Below are 21,063 nucleotides of genomic sequence, written 5' to 3'. Positions count from 1 at the left end.
ATGTTGTGTGTGTTCTCCAGTGCCTTCAGTGCTGCCCAGGAAGGCCAGTGGAAGACGAAGGAGCAGCAGCTGAAAGTGCAGATTGCTCAGCTCGAGGCTGCCTTAAAGTCAGACTTAACAGACAAAGCAGAAATCCTTGACAGATTAAAAACGGAAAAAGGTACATATAAAATAACTGTCGACTCTCATTTCAGACAGCTAATGTTTATTCATGGAAGCAATTTGAATTGACGGTGGTACCCATTGTTTTGCCAGGTACCTTGCTAGATATTTGGGACACAGCCTGGGTTAAATGCCATCCTCTTTCATGCATTTATTGGTGCTCCAAAGTTCTCTTCAGGCAGCCTAGACGGTATATCAAAAGAATTATTTCCCCCCCTCTTAGGTTATCCTTATTCAGGTTATCTTTCGTTTTTCTAAATTCTGAGCCTTTCCTTACCAGTTTACAAAGTGTTTATTGAGCACCAACATTTGCTAGACACTTCTAAGTTCTGGGACTGCAGCAGTCAATGAAATCAAGACCTTGTTCTCAGCCACCATATATTCAATAGGGAGAAATCACCCACAGGTAGATCAATAAGTCATCTGGGAGTGGTGGGAGTGGTTGCTTGCTGCTTAACCAGGAGAGACCTCTCTGTTGATATGTTGAAATTTACTACTATGTGACTGTAAACCTAAATACCAAGAAAATTGTCAGAATGTCCCCGCTAAAATTAAGTCCTAAATAAGTCTCGTGTCATGAATGGCAGAGCTCACCCTGTCTCCTGGCTGTAGAATCATGTCTAGTTAAAGGAGCTTTCAGAATTCCTGTAGTGCGCACATTCATATACACACCAATGCACAAGAGTAGAAATGAATGCTTGGCTTGGGGTGTTGAGTATGTGTACCCTTGTGCTACAGAAACTAAGTGCCGTGGTACTAAAGTTGTTGCCTTTGAACATTCATGACTCATTTGCATGAGAAGCTTTGAAAATGCAACGCAGATTCAGTTGGGGGGTGAGATGAAAAACCTGTCTAGTTAGTACTTTCATGTGTTGATGTATATGCTATATTTCATTGACTATAAAGAATATTTCTTTTCACATTGTAACATCTATGAAACTGGATTGCATATCAGTAGTGATCGGATCTTAACATTTCAGCCTACCATTTTTTTTCACATTTCAATTTAGAATGCATCTTATGATCGATTCTTAATTTCCACTGAATACGTTAGTGCAGTATTTATTCAACAAACGATTAAATCTGAGGGTGATTGTGTATGCATTCTTCTATAAACAATTGTATATATTTAGTATAATGGCATGATTTTGGATCAGGGGACTTTTAAAAATTTTGATGTCAAAGATAGATCATTCTTGGTCTTAATGTGCATCATTAAGTAGATAACAGAATGCCTTCTCTTAGTAATTGCTCAATAAATTCTTGTTCACGGAAAGAGTACAAAGGGTCTCTATTCCCTCCCTCTTTTTCAAAAACAGATCTAAGTTGCCAGTTCCTAGGGGAGAAAAGGAAACTAGATAACCCTTTGTTATTTCTATGCTTTCTTTGTCTCCCTAAGTATTAAGAAACTACCGATACCATCCCGTAACTCTAAAACTTGCCTGTAGACAGTCTTTCAGACCACTCTTAAATGGCAGAACTCTCAATACATTTTTTAGTCTATTGTTAAATTAATTCTCAATATTCTTGTTAAGAATATTTACTTATTGCAATTATTAAGCTATTTCAATTTAATTGGTTCTTTTCTCATATTTTTAACTGGTTCTTTTTGACTGATATAAAATGCAAATATCTTTTTTGAAAGTTTCTGGATTATAAAAATAATTTAGGCATACCATTTTTAAATGTTCATTAAAAATGAAACATTCTTAAAAAGTACTCAGTCTCACAACTTTAAAGATAACCACTGATAATATTTTTATGTATATCCCTTCAGAGTTGTCTGTATATAATAACAGTTATCGTTTTCCAGTGTGTAGATGTGCCATTTAATATTTAACAGTCTTCTATTGGTGAATGTTTAATTAGCTTAAATTTTTTAAAACCATAGCAGATCTCTGTACATAAATATTTTACATTTACTTATTTTCTTAAACTTCTGTAAAATATAAACTGTCTCTATTTAATGCTACTTTTATTTCACAAACTTATTTTTGTTTCAATAACTTGAAATGTACCAGTGGATTTAAGTTTTCATTTCTTTGTGAAAATATTACAATAGGTCATAGCAAAAATACTACCGCCTTCAGCTCTTTTCCAGGGAAACGCTAAATAAAGAACTTAAAATAGCCTCTTCAAGGAAATCTTTTATTTAGAAAGTTCCTTTTTGTATTACCAATTTTGAAATAATTCAATGTTACTTTGAAGTTCCTTCACACATTTACCTTTTCATGTATCAAGTGTTCTTTGCCAGAAGATGTTTCCCGGCTTCTTGTAGTCATTCATCTGATTAGCAAATTATTTTTAGAGAATACTCACCTCTTTATTCAAGGTACAAATTAGTTTCAGATTGTGTGAATATGTGGGGGAAGGATATGTAAATTCAGTTTGCATTTGGTTAACGCTTAAATTAACTGCATGTGTTTAATGCCCTGCTTTTGAAAGTTCCTTTCTATCTTTAGCTGAAATGCATAATTCAGCATAATGCATATGGTTATATTGATCACAGCTGAAGATATTAGCACAAAGGAGTTCTGAAAATTGTTTAGTTAAATTGTTCTCTGCACTCTGCTTATTAATCGTGTGCTAGAAGAACATAATTTTAAAAGAGTGAAATGTTATCTCATTTGAATAAAAATCTGTTTAGCTTAACCTGCTTTTTGTCAAATCATAAGGTAAGGAGGTTATTTTTTCAGCTTGTACAGGGTGCTTTGATTTTTCATACTGTAATTCAGGAAGTCTATTTCCTCTTTGAACTGTGGTGTCTCAGTATAGCTCAAGACCCAGGGGTTATGTCCTCAATAAACAGTTTTAGAAAGAAAGAAAAAGATGTGTGTGTGTGTATGTGTGTGTGTGTGTGTGTGTGTTTTATACATGAAATTCAGTACAAAGAATCTTACTGGTATTCAGGAATGACCTCAGTTATTTTCCTACTAATGACACCCTATTTTAAAAAATCAGTAAAACAGGGTCATTGCTATTAAACTAGAAATCAGTAAAGGATGGAAATATTTGAATAAGTTTATACCTATTAGCATATTGTTTTTAGGAAGCCTGTTATGGATTTTTTAAGGATAGAAAAACTGAAGCAAAGGAATAATAATCAAAATATAAGGAATGTAGATGGTGATTGGGCTATCATGTCCTTCACACTTTAGCTCACCTTTGCAAAACACCTGCTGTCAAGTCAGTGCCATCTGTAGGACAGAATGACAATTGTCCTACAGAGTGTCCAAGGTAGTATTACCTGTCAGAACAGACTGCCTCATCTTCCTGCTGAAGAGCAGCTGATAGGTTCGAACTACTGACCTTTCAGTTGACTGCCAGCTGCTTAACCACCACACCACCAGGATTCCTCCGCTCACACTAAGAGCCCTTGAAAAGTTTTGCTGGTCAGTTAATGAATGGCTAATACCTCAAGAGCCTTTGTTTTACATATTTCTAACTGCATTCGCCTTGTGTTTTGTTACCTCATCATTTTATCTAGCTGTTGTTTAAACCTAATCAACATGAAGTAAAAGAGCAATCTTCTTATTCTGTTCTAGCCAAAATCAGTTACCTCTTAGCAATTCATATTTATTAATCATCACAATTTTTAGCTTAAAGACAAATATTTCATCGTTGCCTTCAAAATGACCAAGTAGTCACATTTGGAAATTCTTTCCTTTGATTCATTGAACAGTAACAATTTATACTCCAAGATTACTTTTTTCATCCATAAGTTAAAAATGTTAGAATATTTCATACTATAGTGTCTCCAAAAATGTCTCTGTCTATCCTAGGATCACAAATTGTTTTATGTGTTAGCTTTGCCAGGAAATGTGCAACATTAAAAACATCCAAATTTAATGTTTGGGGTTTTTTTTTTAGCTGTATAATTTTAACATTTTTACTTATAGTCAACAGCTATAACTTGAGGGTATAAAGTATTATAAAACAGAAATACATTTTTACATAAGATGCAGTCAGCTTGCAGATATATTTATGTAAAAGAGTTCTTGGCAAATGTATTGACTTTTCATTTTTTAAGAAGAAACAATGGTCGAGTTGATGGAGGACTTATGATAAACATGCATCTTGGAGAGGGGGCTGAAATTGCAGGAGACATTTTGGATGATGGCTTATTTAGAGTTGGTCTATTGGGAGCTGACAAGAGGGGACTTGACCACCACCTTGGACTCTCTGAAGAGCATTCTGAGGAACACTGGGCTAAAGAACGTCGACTTATTAGCTAGCAGTTAGTTTTGTTTTGTTTTTAGGTTAAACATGTCTAACATGTCAATTCCAACTCACAGTTACCCTATGGAACACAGAAGAACTATCCCATAAAGTGTGTGTCCCCAAAGCTCTCCGCTGTTTCATGGATGTGCTGTCTTCCGTACCCTCCTCTCCTCTGTTAGCCACAATTAGTGGGTGCCTGGGCCTGTGTCAAATATGCAGATACCATGTCTTGCACATCTTCATTTCTACCAATAGCTTTATGTCTACATGCGAGTAACTAATAGCATGAACTTGGTGAATAAAGAACGTGTGAATTATTATTGTTAACATGTACAGGTCCAGAACCCATTCCTTTTTGCCCACCCTAACAAATTTGTTAAATTGTGGTAAATTTAAAGTGTGGTGGATTGAAATTATGGGAGCAGAGTTTATTTAGCAGATAAATGATCTTGTTCTAACACGAAGACTTCATGTTAAATTTGGAAAAGAAAAGTCAAGGGAGCCAATTAAAATACTAAAAGACAATTTTTCTTTGCATGCTTTTCAGGACCCTTAATAAGTAAGTAAAAATCACAATTTAGAAACATGTTTTCTTATTTTAAATAGAACGTTCCTTTGAAGTCCCAGAGGCCACAGTTTCCTTATATAAATAGTATGACTTTAAATCTTAAGTTTTTGATAAGCAAGCGAATCATCTGGTAGACACATGATAGTACTTGCTCGTTTCCCATTCCCCTGTTGAATTTGTGTAGGTGCTAGCGCACTGTCCTCTCTGACCAGAGCAACACTGGTTCACACTTGATGTGTATCAGGAATTAAATCAGTTTAACACGAATCCTTCCACTTAATTTCCATTTTCCTTTCTAAAGATGTTGACTTTGTTTTTAAGATCAAAATGAAAAACTCATTCAAGAGAATAGAGAACTGCAGTTACAGTATCTGGAACAAAAACAACAACTTGATGAACTTAAAAACCGAATGAAGTTTTTTAACAAGGTAAATTAGTTTCCCCTTTAGGGAAAAAACTCAAAATTTGTATCTAAACGTTTTAGGAAACAGTATACTGCAAAGCAAAATAATACAAATATATAACTTTTTATTAACTTATGGTATCAGGCAGCTTATGTTCTGAATAGTTGAGCTGCCTCTTGTACTTGCCCTAAGTATCTAATTGCAAGCTTTCACTTTATTTATTTCAGGAGAGTGATATTAACGTTGATGAATTGAGCGAAGCGCTCCTGCTTATAAAGGTAGCTTTCCGAACTTCACAGTGAATGTCATATCTGCATATAACTGTTTTAGTATAATGAGGACTCTAATCCCTTACATTCAGAGACAATATTATTTGTGTGTTGTCTGTATCTTTTACTTAATATACATGTACACACGTCAATTTCCATGACCAACACTCAAGAAAATGGTCAGGTGCCATTTACCTTATACATATTTCATAATGACATCAAAATTACATTAAAAGAGGCTTCAAAGCTCTTTTTAGAGCACTTTCTCTAACAGTATTAAACATCTTATTTTTATATGCCTCACTATAAAACTAATCAACCCATGAAAACTTTGTGCACTTCTGTTAAGTAAAATATTGAATTATAAATGTAACAAGAAAATACCTCCGAGTTCCAGGATACTTTATTATTTATAAGAACACACATGCATTTCAATATTTATTTTAATCAAATGAAGAAATATAAGTATAGACTCCTCTTGCATGTTATGAATTTTTTTCTATAATTGTTTCATAGTCTATCCAAATATATTTTCCATATCAGGGCAGCTCTATTCTTCATGGAAAAATGTAAATATATCTGTTTTAAATTAATGATTTTTTTCCTTGCTCTATCTATATTCACATGACTATAAACTAGAATTCTTGTTTCAGTAATAAAGCATATTTTCCTTTTAGGCCCAAAAAGAGCAAAAAAATGGAGACCTTTTATTTTTAGAGAAAATAGACAATAAAAATAATAAAGATCTGGAGCATTCCATGAGAGAGCTGCAAGCAACTCATGCAGAAACTGTGCAAGAACTGGAAAAAACCAGGAACATGCTAATTATGCAACATAAAATTAATAAGGATTATCAGGTGATGTAATACCCCCAACATCAATAAATTTCTTAAAATATCCTGCTGATGCTACTTTTCTAAGAATAAGCATGTATTATCTGATATCGTTTATATTGTTTAATTATAGCTCTGGAATTCAGCCTTAAAACTAGGTGTGCAGAATAAATCGTTTAAAATCAAATGTTTTTGTTTTCAGTCTCGGATTGTAAGGCACTAGGAGTAGCAGTGAATTGACCTTTATTAGCATATTCTGCAGGTTGGTTGTGGTTAGCCAGAGGTCCTGCCGTACCACATTATCAGCTTTTAACCAGAGAGAAAATCATCTTCCTAAGAGAGAATCCAGAGTTATTGTTGTTTTTTTTGCTTTTTAATGTACTGTATCCGTGGCCATGCCAACCATGGTTTTCTAACCTGTAAGCTATTTGCGGTCAGGAACCAGAGTTTACACTCCTGGAATCCCCAGGATCGAAAAAATGCCTGGATCATATTCACTTAGGAAAATGAAAATGGAAGAAATCATAGGTATTGAAACATGTTATCTCTTACTTTTCAGATGGAAGTTGAAGCAGTGACCCAAAAGATGGAAAATTTACAGCAAGATTATGAACTCAAAGTAGAACAGTATGTTCATCTTCTTGATATCAGGGCTGCGCGCATTCAGAAACTAGAAGGTACACTATGCTCAATTCTTTGTTCACGGTAACCAAAGAAACGGATTTTATAGCAGTTGAAAATGTCATCCAAATCTACACTCACAATTTCTTATTGCTTTGGTTTTTTTTTCTAATTCATAGCTCTAATCATCTACCAAAAAGACTTATGTTCTGCTTTTTCTGGTACCAGAGAATTGTTTCTGATTGCCTACTACTTTTTTACTTCCCTGTTGTAGGCATGAGTATCACAAACCCAAATTTACCAGCTTAGTTGTTTTGTTGTTTTCCCTAAGCAATCTATGCACCTCAGCCAAACTAGTCTAGTTACTCTTTGTAAGATTCATGGTGCTCAGCCCTATCACCAAGCCTTTGTTCATTCTATTTCCCCCACCTGAGCCTCCTTTCACCCCTTACTACCATGCTATCCCCTTTTCTGCTTTGAAATCTTACTCAATATTACCAGTCCTATGAGGCTGGGTCTGATTACTTCTAACCATTCTTCTACTTGAAATGCCCTTACAGTGAATTTCAGATATTAGCAACCTTAAAAATCTCCTGGGGAAGTCTTATCTAAAGTCTAGCACACTGGGCCCTAGCCCTAACAATCATGGGTTGCATTTTCTTGGCTGTATAGTCTTTGGTTTATAAACAAGATCTATTCTTAAATGTGTCTCTAACTCAAATTTGTCAGTAAGGTAAAAAACAGGTACCTGCAGTTCTTGTGTAGCCTTACTTTAGTGCCTAGGTTCCCAAGCTTGATTATCATTGTAATCACCTGGGGGTATGCTGCAACTACAGGTCCCAGGGCTCCATCTGCCGTGCAGTGAATCAGAATCTCTAGGGGAAGGATCCCAAGGATCTGTATTTTCAGCAGATTCCCAGGAAACACCTTTGCTTAGCCAAGTTTGTGAATCTGAGGTTTAGCACAAAAAAAGGAGGCCTGAGAGCGTAATGGATAACATGTCGGGCTGCTAACCACACAGTCAGTAGTTTGAGCCCAGCAGCAGCCCTGCAGGAGAAGAAAATGAGACTTTTTGCTCCTGTAAAGATTCACAAAATGTGCTTGATACAACGGATGGATGGATGGATTCTGATAGGAGTATACGAGTCCCCAATAAAATGATTTTAAAAAATCTGCAGCCTTGGAAACCCAAAGGGGAAGTTTTATTATGTCCTATAGGGTTGCTATGGGTCAGAATAGCTTTGAAGGGTTTGGTTAGTGCAAGCAAAAGCTCAAAACCTTTTCCATGACTTGAAAGCGATATGTGGACCTGGTAGACAGAATTGTGATGGAGATTTTGTTTCCCTTAGGGATTTGTTCACTCTTTCAAAGTAAGGGCAACTTTGTATAACATGCATCGGAAGTTTGTATCCCTTCTATCCGCGGGACTTAAAATAGCAGTCGAGATATATGTTCAAAGCTATAGTTTGAAAAATATACTTAACACAGTTTGTCCTCTCAAGTATTCAGTATGCATTATTTGGGGGCTGTAGAAGTGCTTTTCAACTATTGGACATTAACCTGTTTTCTCTAACTACAATGAAAGTTCCACCATGACAAGTACTTGAATATTTGATTCAGTTAACCTGTACCACCAGTTTTTTACGCTTAAAAGTTATTGGTGTACCCAGAAGCATTTATATTTATAAATAATATAAATGTTTATATTAATTATACTGTTTGATATTTGTTGTATTCATAATTGAAACAGAATTTTTTTCATAAACTTCTTATGACAATAATATTAATAATGCTACCCTAAGTTAACATAAGTACGATTAATTATGAAATATAACTATATTTAAAAAGTAGAAGAGTAACATTGTTTTATAATTTTGCAAATATTTTGCATGTATGGTTTCATAGAGGACACCTAAATTTTTATATCTGCTTCATTCAATCTATTGTGATATCACACATCAAGTAGTCTGTGGAAAACTCTATTATACATTTGTGAGAGAATAAAAAGGTCAATTTATATCTTAGTGTTATTACAAAAATGATTCTGACCTCAGACTTCCAAAAGGCCTTTTAGGATCTGCAGGAAAACCCAGGCCACACATTTCAAGAACCACCTGGCTGAAGAGGGTTTTCCAAAAATCAAGGAGTAGTCTGTCTTTTCATTCAAAATAAAAAGTTGGTAAATGGAATTTTCTTGAGTAAAAAGGGAGTTATATCGTTTGAGGTTTTCATTCCTTTCAAGTCTTACTACTTCTTTACTAATATATTTTATCTAACCCTTAAATTAAGTGATCCATTCCACAAATATGATCAGGATCTTACTGTGTCCTAAACCAAGTGCTAGGCACTGAGTAGAGTATGCAAAGAAGAACAAAGCTGAGGGGAATGAATAACAGATTGCTAAATGAATGGATACATTGGATAGTGTAAGATATGGCAAAAATAAATAAATAGAATAAATAATATAATATAATAATGAGTCCCCACGGGGAGGTGGGGATAGGTGGGGGAGGGAGGGAACAAAGGGCAGCTGATATCACAGAGTTCAAGAAGAAGAAAATGTGCTGAAACGGATGGTGGCAACAATTGTCCAATTATGCTTGATCTAATTGAACTATGGATTGTTGTAATAGCTGTAAGAGCTCCCAATAAAATGTACAAAGAAAAAGAACAACACTGAGAAACCACACCATGATGTGAATGTGAAAAGATGCCCACACTTACTATGAAGAGTAAAGCTAAGGAAATGCAAAAGTTATCAAAGAAACAGTGAGCATGCCTATCTCTACTTAAATAAAGTGTTTCAAAGGGCAGCTCTAGAAGACAAAACCCAATATAATGATGAAATGTGGAAAAACCTAGAATTAGAAAGCCAAAAGGGAAGAATGTGCTCAGCATATCTGGAATGGAAAGACCTCAAGAAAAAGTTCCAGCCTCTAGTTGCAATCCTCAGATTCAATGGGCAGAACAGTGAATGATGTTGGAAACATTGAGGAGATGGAAAGAATACAGTCACTGTACCAAACAGAACTGGCCAACATTCTACCATTTCAGGAGGTGTCACATGAGCAAGAACCAATTCACTAAAAGCATCAGCCAAAAGCAAGGCTCCAGCAATTGATGGGATAGCAGTAGAAATGTTTCAACACTGGAAGCACTCACTCATCTATGCCAGAAAACTTAGAAGACACTTGACCGACTGACTGGAAGAGATCCATATTTGTGCCCATTCTAAAGAAAAGTGCCCCAACAGAATGCTCAAACTACAGAGCAATATTGTTAATGGTGAATGCAAGTAAAATCAAACTGATTGCAGCAATACATTGACAGGGAACTGACAGAGGTTCAGGCTGAATTCAGAAGAGAGTGTGGATATCATTGCTGATGTCACACAGATCTTGGCTCAAAGCAGAGACTATAAGAAAGATGTTTAATTGTGTTTTATTGACTCTGGAAAGGCAAATGAGTATTAACAAACTATGGGTATCTCTGAGAAGCATGGGAATTCCAGAACACTTCATTGAGCTCATGTAGAAATTATACATGAATCAAGAGGCAGTTGTACAAACAGAACAAAAAAATACTGCATGGTTTAAAGTCAGGAAAGATGTGTGTCCCGTTTGTATCCTTCCACCATACTTGTTCAGTCTATATGTTGAGCAGACGATCACAGAAGGTAGGTTGTATGAAGAAAAATATAGCTTCAGGATTGGAGGAAGCCTTATTAACAACCTGAGATATGCAAATGACACAATCTTGCTTGTTGGAAGTAAGGAGGACTTGAAGCACTTGCTGATGAAGATCAAGGATTGCCGCCTTCAATATGGATTATGACTCAATGTAAAGAAGACCAGAATCCTCACAACTAGACATGTAGGCAACATCATGATAAATGGAGAAAAGATTGAAGTTGTGAGTGATTTTGTCATGTTTAAATCTACTATCAATACTCATGGAAGCAGAAGGCTAAGAGATCAATAGATTCATTGCATTAGGAAAATCTGAAGCAATAGACCTCTTCACAGTATTGAAAAGTAGGGATGTTACTTTGAAGATTACGGTCCTCATCCAAGCCGTGGAATTTTCCTTTGCCTCTTATGCATATGAAAGTTGGACATTGAACACTGTGGTACCCCTGAGAAACTGCCCTAGACCTGTCCCTGCATTGGAACTGAGGAGTAATAGGTAACAGAGCCTAGAAATACAGCTGGATTTAACCAATTCATGAAAGCTAATGATCAAATCATGAAGGCCCAGTGGACCACCTTGAAAACTATGAAACTTAGAAGCCTAGTGACCAACTAAAGGGCTAAAGGACTCTTATGGTATGCAGTGATAAACTGAGAATTGCACTTTAGAGATCATTCTGCTGGGCATTGAGAAGAATGGGTAAGATAAAAGGGTGGGGAGTCAATTGGGTTCTAAAAAATAAACACTGGGAGTAATAAACAATAGAGGAGATGGAGAAAACGGACAAATTTGATGAAGACTTAGGAAATAGAGTTAAAAAGTTTATAGAAATGAGAGTGAAAGCAAAAGAAGACTAGGGTACTTGGCAATAGATGAGTGGATCACTTGAGCCTCAGAGTTCAGGAATAGCTAGAAGACAAGATAATACTGTCTACTCTAGACACGCTGAATATGGCTTCCTTTTGGGGATCTTTAGGTAAATTTGTTCTGTAAGCCATTAGACAGGGTTTGGGGTTGAGAAAGATATATGAATTAAAAATAGCAATAGTGAAGTCTTCAACGTATTGATAGTAGCAGAAACCATAAAAGTGGATGAGATCACCCATATGAATCTGTAGGCTAAGAAGATCAAAAACAGTGCAGCAAATTAGCACAGAAAACTAAACTATGAAAGAACGAAAAAAGGGGTAGGAGGAAAATGAGAAGGGAGGGCCACAGATGCAGAGTAGAGCAGAAGTCTTCAAACGGGAAAATGAAGCAAAGAAATCAAGTGATGTGTTAGCCACAATCCCTTGGCTCTTGCATCTAAATGTTATTACAAACCTTCTCTGGATTATTTTCACATAAAAAGAAAGGCAGATGCGGTTTGCAGGAGATCAAAACGTGTCTGTTAGATGAAGAACTGGATTTAACAAGTATACTCTTTCTAGAAATTTGGGTATGAAATAAAGGGGAGATTTTATCTAGAAAGGGATATATTTCAGGGGAGGGAGGGGAAAGAAATGGGGACCTGATATCTGGGGGTCAAGTGAGAAGAGAATGCTTTGAAAATGATGATGGAGGCATATGTGCAAATGTGCTTGACCCACTTGATGGATGTATGGATTGTGATAAGAGATGTAAGGATCCCCAATAAAAGGGAAAAAATAAAGGGATATTTCTTTAATTAACAAGTTTTATAGACCCAAGATTGATTAACCTCTAGGAACACCAAGTAGAGTAAGGGGTTTGAGGAGAGGGGGGCCCATAAGGGTGAGGGGCAAAAAGGGAGATGACATCGAGGCATCCATATAGAAAAGAATGTTTTGGAAACCGATTGTGGTAGCAATTGTAAAATTCTATTTGCAGTGATTGAAATATGAATTATATTTTAGTATTAAATCCCAACTAATAAAAAATAATTTTATCGCAATATAGTTAAAATTCTTTAACTGTCCATGTTTAAACTACAATTTCATCAGTTTGGGTATATGTGAAACCATCGCCACAGCCCAGATAGTAAACATAACTATCACCTCCAGAAGTAGAACAGTATATCTCTTATGTGCAGAAGGGTAGTAGACAGTGTGAAGACTTTCACTCGATAGGAGAAGAGGGAATGGAAACTGCAGGGACTAAGGAGTAGGTAAATATCCAGGTATTTGCTTGAACTCAGCTACTCAATCAGAGGTTCCTTTCTTATTACAACATAATGGTTAAGTAAGTGATGTCAAAATGAATAATAGATTCCTGTGTCGTGCAATATTATGAACAGAAAAGTCGTATGTAGTTGGAGAGTTTAAGATTATGAGGATTCACAAAAAGAACCCATGCCAACTTACTACATTTCAAACACCAGTTTGTATCTTCATGTGTCAATATTTCAAAATCTCTAAACTGTATCTTCTCTTGCAGCACAATTAAAGGATATTGCATATGGCACCAAACAATACAAATTTAAACCAGAAATCATGCCAGATGACTCTGTGGATGAATTTGATGAAACCATCCACTTAGAAAGAGGTGAAAACCTATTTGAAATCCATATCAACAAAATAACCTTTTCTTCAGAAGTTTTCCAGGCATCTGGAGATAAAGAGCCTGTCACTTTCTGCACCTATGCTTTCTATGATTTTGAACTACAGACAACCCCTATAGTGCAAGGCCTTCACCCAGAGTACAACTTTACTTCTCAGTATCTTGTCCATGTTAATGACTTATTCTTGCAATATATTCAGAAGAATACTGTCACTCTTGAGGTGCACCAAGCTTACAGCACGGAATATGAAACCATTGCAGCGTGTCAATTGAAATTCCACGAAATTCTAGAAAAAAGTGGTCGAATATTTTGCACAGCAAGCTTGATTGGTAAGTACAAGGATCTTGATCTTTTAACTACTGGTTTTATTTATATATTAATAGGGTATTCTATATTATAATGTTTTCTTTGAAATTAAAAGTGCCTTTAGGGTAAGGACACAAAACCAAACACTCAGCCATTGAGTTAATAACCAGTCACCGAGACCCTATCTATGGTTTTGAGACTAAATGTTTATGAGAGCAGCCAGACACATTGAAGCGCGGACCTTGCCATTTGTAACGTGATAGCTAGCCCACAGTGTCACCAAGGCTCTCCATAATTTAGTCGCTCACAGGTCATTAGGTTATCTGAATTGTAATTGATGATGTCAGTACAATGACTTTGTGTGTGTGTGTGTGTGTGTGTGTGTGTGTGTGTGATAAAACACCCATTTTGCCATATTAACCATTTTTGCCTGTAGGATTAAGTGATGGTCCATTATACTTACCATCCTATGCAACTACCACCATTTCCAGTAATTTTTCATCACCGCAAATAAACTGAGCATCCCTTCAGCAGTAACTGTTCCATTTCCCTGGTGACTAAATATTAATAAACTTCTGTCTCTATGCAATAATATATTTAGATATTTCATATAAGTGGCATGATACAATATTTGTCATTTTATGTCTACCTTAATTCACTTCGCATTTGTTCGAGGTTCAGCTGTGCTGTAGTGCATATCAGAACATCTTTACGACTGAATAGTACTCCAATGTATGGATATGTCACGTTTTGTATATCCATTCCATCTGCTGATCACGATCAGAGTTGTTTCCACTTTGTAGCTATTGTGAATAATACTGTAGTGAACACTGCTATAAAAGTATCTGTTTCAGTCCATGCTTTCAAGACTTTGGGGTATATACTTGGTAGTGGAATGAATGGATCATATGTTAGTTCTGTGTTTAAGTTTGGAAGGACAACATACTATTCTCCTCAGTGACCATACTGTTTCACAAGCCCAGCAACAACAGACGACACTCATCTCCACTTTGTCAAATGGTGGTAGCTGTGATGCTGGAAGCTGTGCCACCAGTATTTCAAATGCCCACAGGGCCACCCATGGCGGGCAGAATCCAGCAGAGCTTCCAGAGACATCTACTTCTAAAAAATTGACCAGTGAAACCTTATGAATAACAATGGGACATTGTTTGAATGGTGTTGAAAATGGAGTCCCACTGGAAGCACTCAGAATACGACTGGGAAAAGTTGCTTTTTCAAAATAGTCCATTGTAATGATGTTGGTGGAGTAAAGTTTGCAGGACCTTCATTTTCTGGTGTGGTATGATTCAAAATGAGAAGAAACAGCTTGAAATGTTTGTTAATAATCAGAACATGGAATGTACAACGTGTGAATGTCCGGTATGGTGACTTGAGGAGAGATGGCATTGCATTTAGTGTCATAAAAAAGCATTTCAAGATCTGTCTTGAAGTACAACACTGTTGGTGGTAGAATAATACCCATTTGCCTAAAAATAAGGCCAGTTAATATGAATATTTTTTTCAGATATACACACAACCACTAAAGCCACAGAGGAAGAAATTAAAGATGTTTACCAATATATGCAGTCTGAAAGTTTTCAAACATGAAATCAAGATTCATTGATAATTACTGGTGATTAGAATGGGAAAGGTGGACATAAATAAGAAGAATCAGTAGCTGGAAAATATGTTCTTGGTAATAGGAATGACTACAGATATTATGATAGACGTTTGCAAGGCCAAGAACCTATTCATTGCAAATACCTCTTTCCCCACAACACAACTAGTTACGGTCCATGTGGAATACACTGAAATCAAATCGACTACATCTGTTGCAAAAAAGACAAAAAGTTTAGTATCAGTCAGAGCAAAGAAAGGGGCCAATTGAGGAACAACCATCAATTGCTTGTGTGCAAATTCAAACAAGTTGAAGCAGAAGAAAATGAAAACAAATCCACAGGAGCCCAAAATACTACCTTGAGTGTTTTCCACTTGCGTTTTGGGCCATCTCAAGAATATATTTTATGTATTTAATACCAATGACCTCAGACCAGACAAGTGGTAAGATGACATAAGGAACATCATAAGTGAAGAAAACAAAAGATCATTAAAAAGACAGGAGAAGTGAAAAAGACCATATGGGCAAGTAAAAGAAATGAACTAAATTAGCTGAACAGATGAATCGAAAGGGTGGCTCCAGAACACATAGTTTAATATTAAAATGAAATGTGCAAAGACCTGGAATTGGGAAACCAACAGAGAAAGCACACTCGGCATTTCTCAAGCTGAAAGAACTGAAGAAAAAATTGAATCCTCACGTTGCAATATTAAAGGATTGTATGAGAAACATATTGAAAGTCTCATGAAGTATTATAGGAAAATGGAAAGAATACTCAGAGTAACCATACCAAATAGAGTTGGTCAATGGTCAACCATTATAGGAGGCAGCATTTGATCAGACACCAATGGTATTGAAGGGAGAAGTCCAAGCTTCACTGAAGGCATTGGTCTAAAACATAGCTGCAGTCCCTCAATGCAAGAACACTTTGGTCTAATAACCTGGCATGCGTAGTGCTCAGGTTCCTGACACAATCGCTGAAGACAAAATGGGTGCATAAGCAAATGTGGTGAAGAAAGCTGATGGTGCCCGGTTATCAAAAGATCTAGCGTCTAGGGTCTTCAAGGCTTGAAGATAAAGAAGCGGCCATCTAGCAGAGAAGCAACAAAATCCACATGGAAGAAGCACACCAGCCTTTGTGATTCATGAGGTGTCAGTGGGATCAGGTATCAGCCATCAAAGACCCAGAACAAAAAAATCATATCAGTGTGTAGTGGAGACCCAAAGCCTATCTAAAGACAATTGGACATCCCCTTACAGAAGCGTCACAAGAAAGAGATGAGCCAGTCAGGATGCAGTATAGCACCAATGAAACATACAACTTTCCTCTAGTTCTTTAATACTTCCTCCCCCCCACCCATCCACTATCATGGACCCCAATTCTACCTTTCAAATCTGGCCAAACCAGAGCATATCCATGGGTAAAGATAAGAGCTACAAACACAGGGAATCCGGAACAGATAAACCCCTCAGGACTAATAATGAGAGTAATGATACCAGGAGGGGAAGGGAAAGGTGGTAGGAGAGAGGGGGAACTGATCACAATGCCCTACATACACCCACCTCCAAGTGTGACGGACAACAGAAAGTGAGTGGACATGAAAAAAATAATTTATAAAGTATCAAGGGTTCATTGAGGGAAGGGGGGATGAGGAGCCGATACCAAGGGCTCAAGTAGAAAGAAAATGCTTTGAAAATGATGATGGCAACAAATGCAAAGAAATACTTGACAGGATGAATCTATGTATGGATTGTGATAAGAGCTGTACGAGCCCCCAATAAAATTATTTTTTAGAAAAACAACATGGCTACAGAAACTGACAGAACACCAACTGAGATGTTTCAACAAAAAGCTACAACACTGCAAACATTGATTTTTTGCCAAGAAATTTGAAGAGCTACTTTAGCCACAACACTTGAAGGGATCCATATTTGTGCCTAGCTCAAAGACAGGTGACACAACAGCATGAAGATGTTATCCAACAATATCAGAATGCAAGTAAAGCTTTGCCGAAGATAATTTTAAAACAGTAGAAGCAGTACATCGACAAAGAACTCTAAGAACTTCAAACCAGATTCAGAATAGACGGTGGAGTGAGGAATATCATTGCTGACATCAGGTACATCATGGCTAAAAACAGAATACCAAAATGACATTTACCTGTGCTTTATTTACTATGTAAAGGCATTCATTGTGGGAATCGGCAAAATTATGGATAACATGGTGAAGAATGGGAATTTCAGAACACTGAATTATGGCCATGCAGAATTTATACATGGACCAAGTCATTTGAACAAACAGGTTGATACTGCATCGTATAAAATCAGAAAAGGCGTGTGTCAGAATTCTATTCTTGTAGCATACATATCCAATTTGCATACTGAGCAAATAATCCAACAGCTGTTGTACTTTGAGAATTTGACATCAAAAGTGGAATAAGAAAGAGTGTGTACCAACCAGTGATATTCAGGTGATGACAACTTTGCTTGCTGAAACTAAATAAAACTTGAAGGCCTTACTGATGAAGATCAAAGACTACATACTGCCTTTGAAAAGGATTATACCTTTACATGAAGAAAACAAAAATCATTATTACAACTGGACCCATAAGCAACTTTGTGGCAAATGCATTGGTAAGACTGCTGCAAAAGACCTCTTTAATGTGTTAAAAAGCAAAGATGTCTTTGAGGCCTAAAGGGTGCCTGACCTTAGACATGAGATTTTCAATCACATCATGAATATGAAAACTGAAAAAATGAGTAATAAAAACCAAAGAAGAATTGATGCATTTCAATTACAGTGCAAAGAATGTGCCCGTGGACTGCTTGAAAAGGGAACAAGTCTGTCTTGGAAGAAGGACAGGCAGAATGCTCTTCATAAGTGAGAATGGCAAGACTGTCTCACGAACTTTCGACATATAATCAGGAAGGACTAGTCCATGCAGAGAGCACCATGGTGAGAAAAGTAGAGGTCATAGAGAAAGAGGACGACTCTCAACAAGAGGAATTCACTATGAGGCAGGGCCATCTCAACAAACCCTGACATCAACAGCAGCCAACAATGGAAGAATACTCCACTTTCTCCACATCCTTGCTAACCCTTACATTTGATTTTTCTGATAATAGCCCTCCTACTGTGGATGAAATGGTATCTTATTGTTTCGATTTTTATTTTCCCAATGGCTGAAGACAGTGAGGAGCCCTAGTAGTACTGCTGGTACTCAAAGATCAGTGGTTCAAACTCACCAAATCGCTCTTCGGGAGAAAGATGAAGCTGTCCACTCCATCAGTATCAACCATGTTGGAAAGCCTAGGGAGCAGTTCTGTTCTGTCCTCTGAGTTCCTATGAGTCAGATTTGGCTCTATGGCAGTGAGTTGGGTTTAATGATACTCAGCATCTTTCATGTGATTATTATTCATTAATATATCTTTTTAGAAATGTCCATTCGTGTTCTTTGCCTTTTGAAAAATTTGAATTATCTCTTTGAGAAAATATTTTTTATAATCTAGACCATCAGACATATGGCCCCCAAATATTTTCTCCCATTCTATAGTTTGTCTTTGTACTTTCTGACTTCAATACCTGCTGATGGACACAAATAGGTTTTAATTTGATGAAATGTATCTTTTTAAAAAACTTTCTGATGCCTTTGGTATCACAATTGCTATTTGAAAAAAACCTTAAAACTGAAAATAGGTATTTTATAAATGGGTACCTCTGTTTGATTAAACATTAATTTTTATATACTAAACAGGTTGTTTTTAGAGGTTTTCATGCGTAAGTTGCAAATAAATTAGGCAAAGGCCCTGCCCTTGTGTACCTTGCCTTCTAGACATGCGTGTATGTATGTACGTGTTTGTGTGTGTGTAAAATTAAGACAAGAGGCTAAAGGTTAGAGAAATGATAAGTCTAGTGATGTAAAAAGACTTGTACTGGTTCTTACTACAGTTCCTTATAAGTAATAGGTAATGGTAAAAAGTTTGGATTTTTTTCCCCAGAATGATGCAAGTTAGTAGAGGTATTTGAGTGAATAAGTGATATGATTACATACCATGTTTTGAAAAATCCGTCTGGGGTCTCTGGAAAGAATAGCCTCTAGAAGGCAAGAGGGGAAAGAAGATTGTTGCATTCACCTGTGGGAAGATGGGGTTAGTGTGGATGAAGAAATAGTAATGAAAGAAGGAACGAGGATTGGTCATATTCAGAGCATACTTTATGAACTCTTTTATAAGACTTGCTCATCAATTGAATGTTAGATAAAAAGAGAAATGAGACCATTTCTGGCTTAAGTGTCTAGGGAGATGGTCATTGAAAAGGAACAAATATGAAGATGAACATCAATAATTCTCTTCAGATAAAATTGGCTGCTCTGACTTTGGGGCCAGGGTTTGGCACCCCATCAGACTCAACCGGAAAACACTCCTAAAGGCCAACAAACAGGCCTTGAACCAACTACAAGCTTTTTGTTGTTGTTGTTGTGTTGTTTTTGTTTTTTATTGATTTTTTGTTGTTGTTATTTTGTTTTCCTTTGTTACTTGGTTTTGCTCTGTCTTGTTTTTGTACATGTTACTATCTCTGCAGGTCTGTCTAAATAAGATAGGCTGGATGAACAATCTGGAGGAGAAAACAACAGGACCGACAGTTCCAGGGGGACATGGGAGAGGGGGGAGGTGGGGGAAAAGGAAGTGGTGTTAACAAACCCAGGGACAAGGGAACAACAAGTGACCCAAATCAGTGGTGAGAAGGGTGTAGGAGGCCTGGTAGGGCGTGACAAGGGTAATGTAACCAAGAAGAATTACTGAAACCCAAATGAAGGCTGAACATGATAGTAGGACAAGAGGAAAGTCAAAGGAAATAGAGGAAAGAGCTAGTAGGCAAAGGGCATTTATTAGAGATCTAAATATAGGCATGTGCATATGCAAATATATATGAGGATGGGGAAATAGATTTATGTGCACATATTTATAGGATAGTATTAAGGTAGCAGATGGACATTGGGCCTCCACTCAAGTACTCTCTCAATTCAAGAATATTTGGTTCTATTAAACTGGCATTCCATAATGCTCACCTTCCCAACATAATCGCTGAAGAAAAAGTGGGTGCATAAGCAAATGTGGTGAAGAAAGTTGATGGTGCTTGGCTATAAAAAGATATAGCGTCTAGGGTCTTAAAGGCTTGAAGGTAAACAAGCAGCCATCTAGCTGACAAGCAACAAAGCCCAAATGGAAGAAGCACACCAGCCTGTGTGATCACAAGGTGTCGAAGGGATGAGGTATCAAGCATCAAAGAGCAAAAATCATATCATAGTGAATGAGGGGGAGTATGGAGTAGGGACCCAAAGCCCATGTGTACGCAACTGTACATCCCCTTATAGAAGGGTTGTGGGGAGGAGACAAGCCAGTCAGGGTGCAGTGTAGCAATGATGAAACCTACAACTTGCCTCTAATTCTTAAGTGCTTCCCACCACCACCACCCTCCACTCTCATGATCCCAATTCTACCTTACAAATCTGGCTAGATCAGAGGATGTATACTGGTACAGATAGGAACTGGAAACAGGGAATCTAGGACAGATGATTCCTTCAGGGCCAGTAGTGAGAGTGGTAATACTGGGAGGGTGGAAGAAAGGTGTGGTAGAAAGGGGAAACCCATTACAGAGATCTAACATATAACCTCCTCCCTGGGGTACAGACAACAGAAAAGTGGGTGAAGGGAGACCTTGGACAGTGTGTGATATGACATAATAATTTATAAATTATCAAGGGTTCATGAGGAAGCGGGTGTGGGGAGGGAGGAGGAAAAATGAGCTGATGCCAGGGGTTTACATGGAGTGAAATATTTTTAGAATGATGA

General features: G+C 37.0%; 1 protein-coding gene across 2 annotated transcripts in view; it reads left to right on the top strand.

Moving 5' to 3' along the window:
* Positions 1–21,063, top strand: part of RPGRIP1L (RPGRIP1 like) — a 136,854-nt gene that overhangs the window by 48,131 nt on the left and 67,660 nt on the right. For both annotated transcript variants that reach the window (XM_075536595.1, XM_075536594.1), the window contains exons 10-15: positions 21–160; positions 5,273–5,379; positions 5,583–5,633; positions 6,302–6,481; positions 7,017–7,134; positions 13,163–13,615. In XM_075536595.1, coding sequence (XP_075392710.1) covers positions 21–160; positions 5,273–5,379; positions 5,583–5,633; positions 6,302–6,481; positions 7,017–7,134; positions 13,163–13,615 — 1,049 coding nt within the window. The remainder of the gene's footprint in view (positions 1–20; positions 161–5,272; positions 5,380–5,582; positions 5,634–6,301; positions 6,482–7,016; positions 7,135–13,162; positions 13,616–21,063) is intronic.

Source organism: Tenrec ecaudatus, chromosome 18 (genome assembly GCF_050624435.1).
Source record: "Tenrec ecaudatus isolate mTenEca1 chromosome 18, mTenEca1.hap1, whole genome shotgun sequence".
In the NCBI taxonomy this organism is placed as follows: Eukaryota; Metazoa; Chordata; class Mammalia; order Afrosoricida; family Tenrecidae; genus Tenrec; species Tenrec ecaudatus.
The sequence above is the reverse complement of the archived record's forward strand: the minus strand, read 5'-3'. Positions and strand labels throughout refer to the sequence as shown.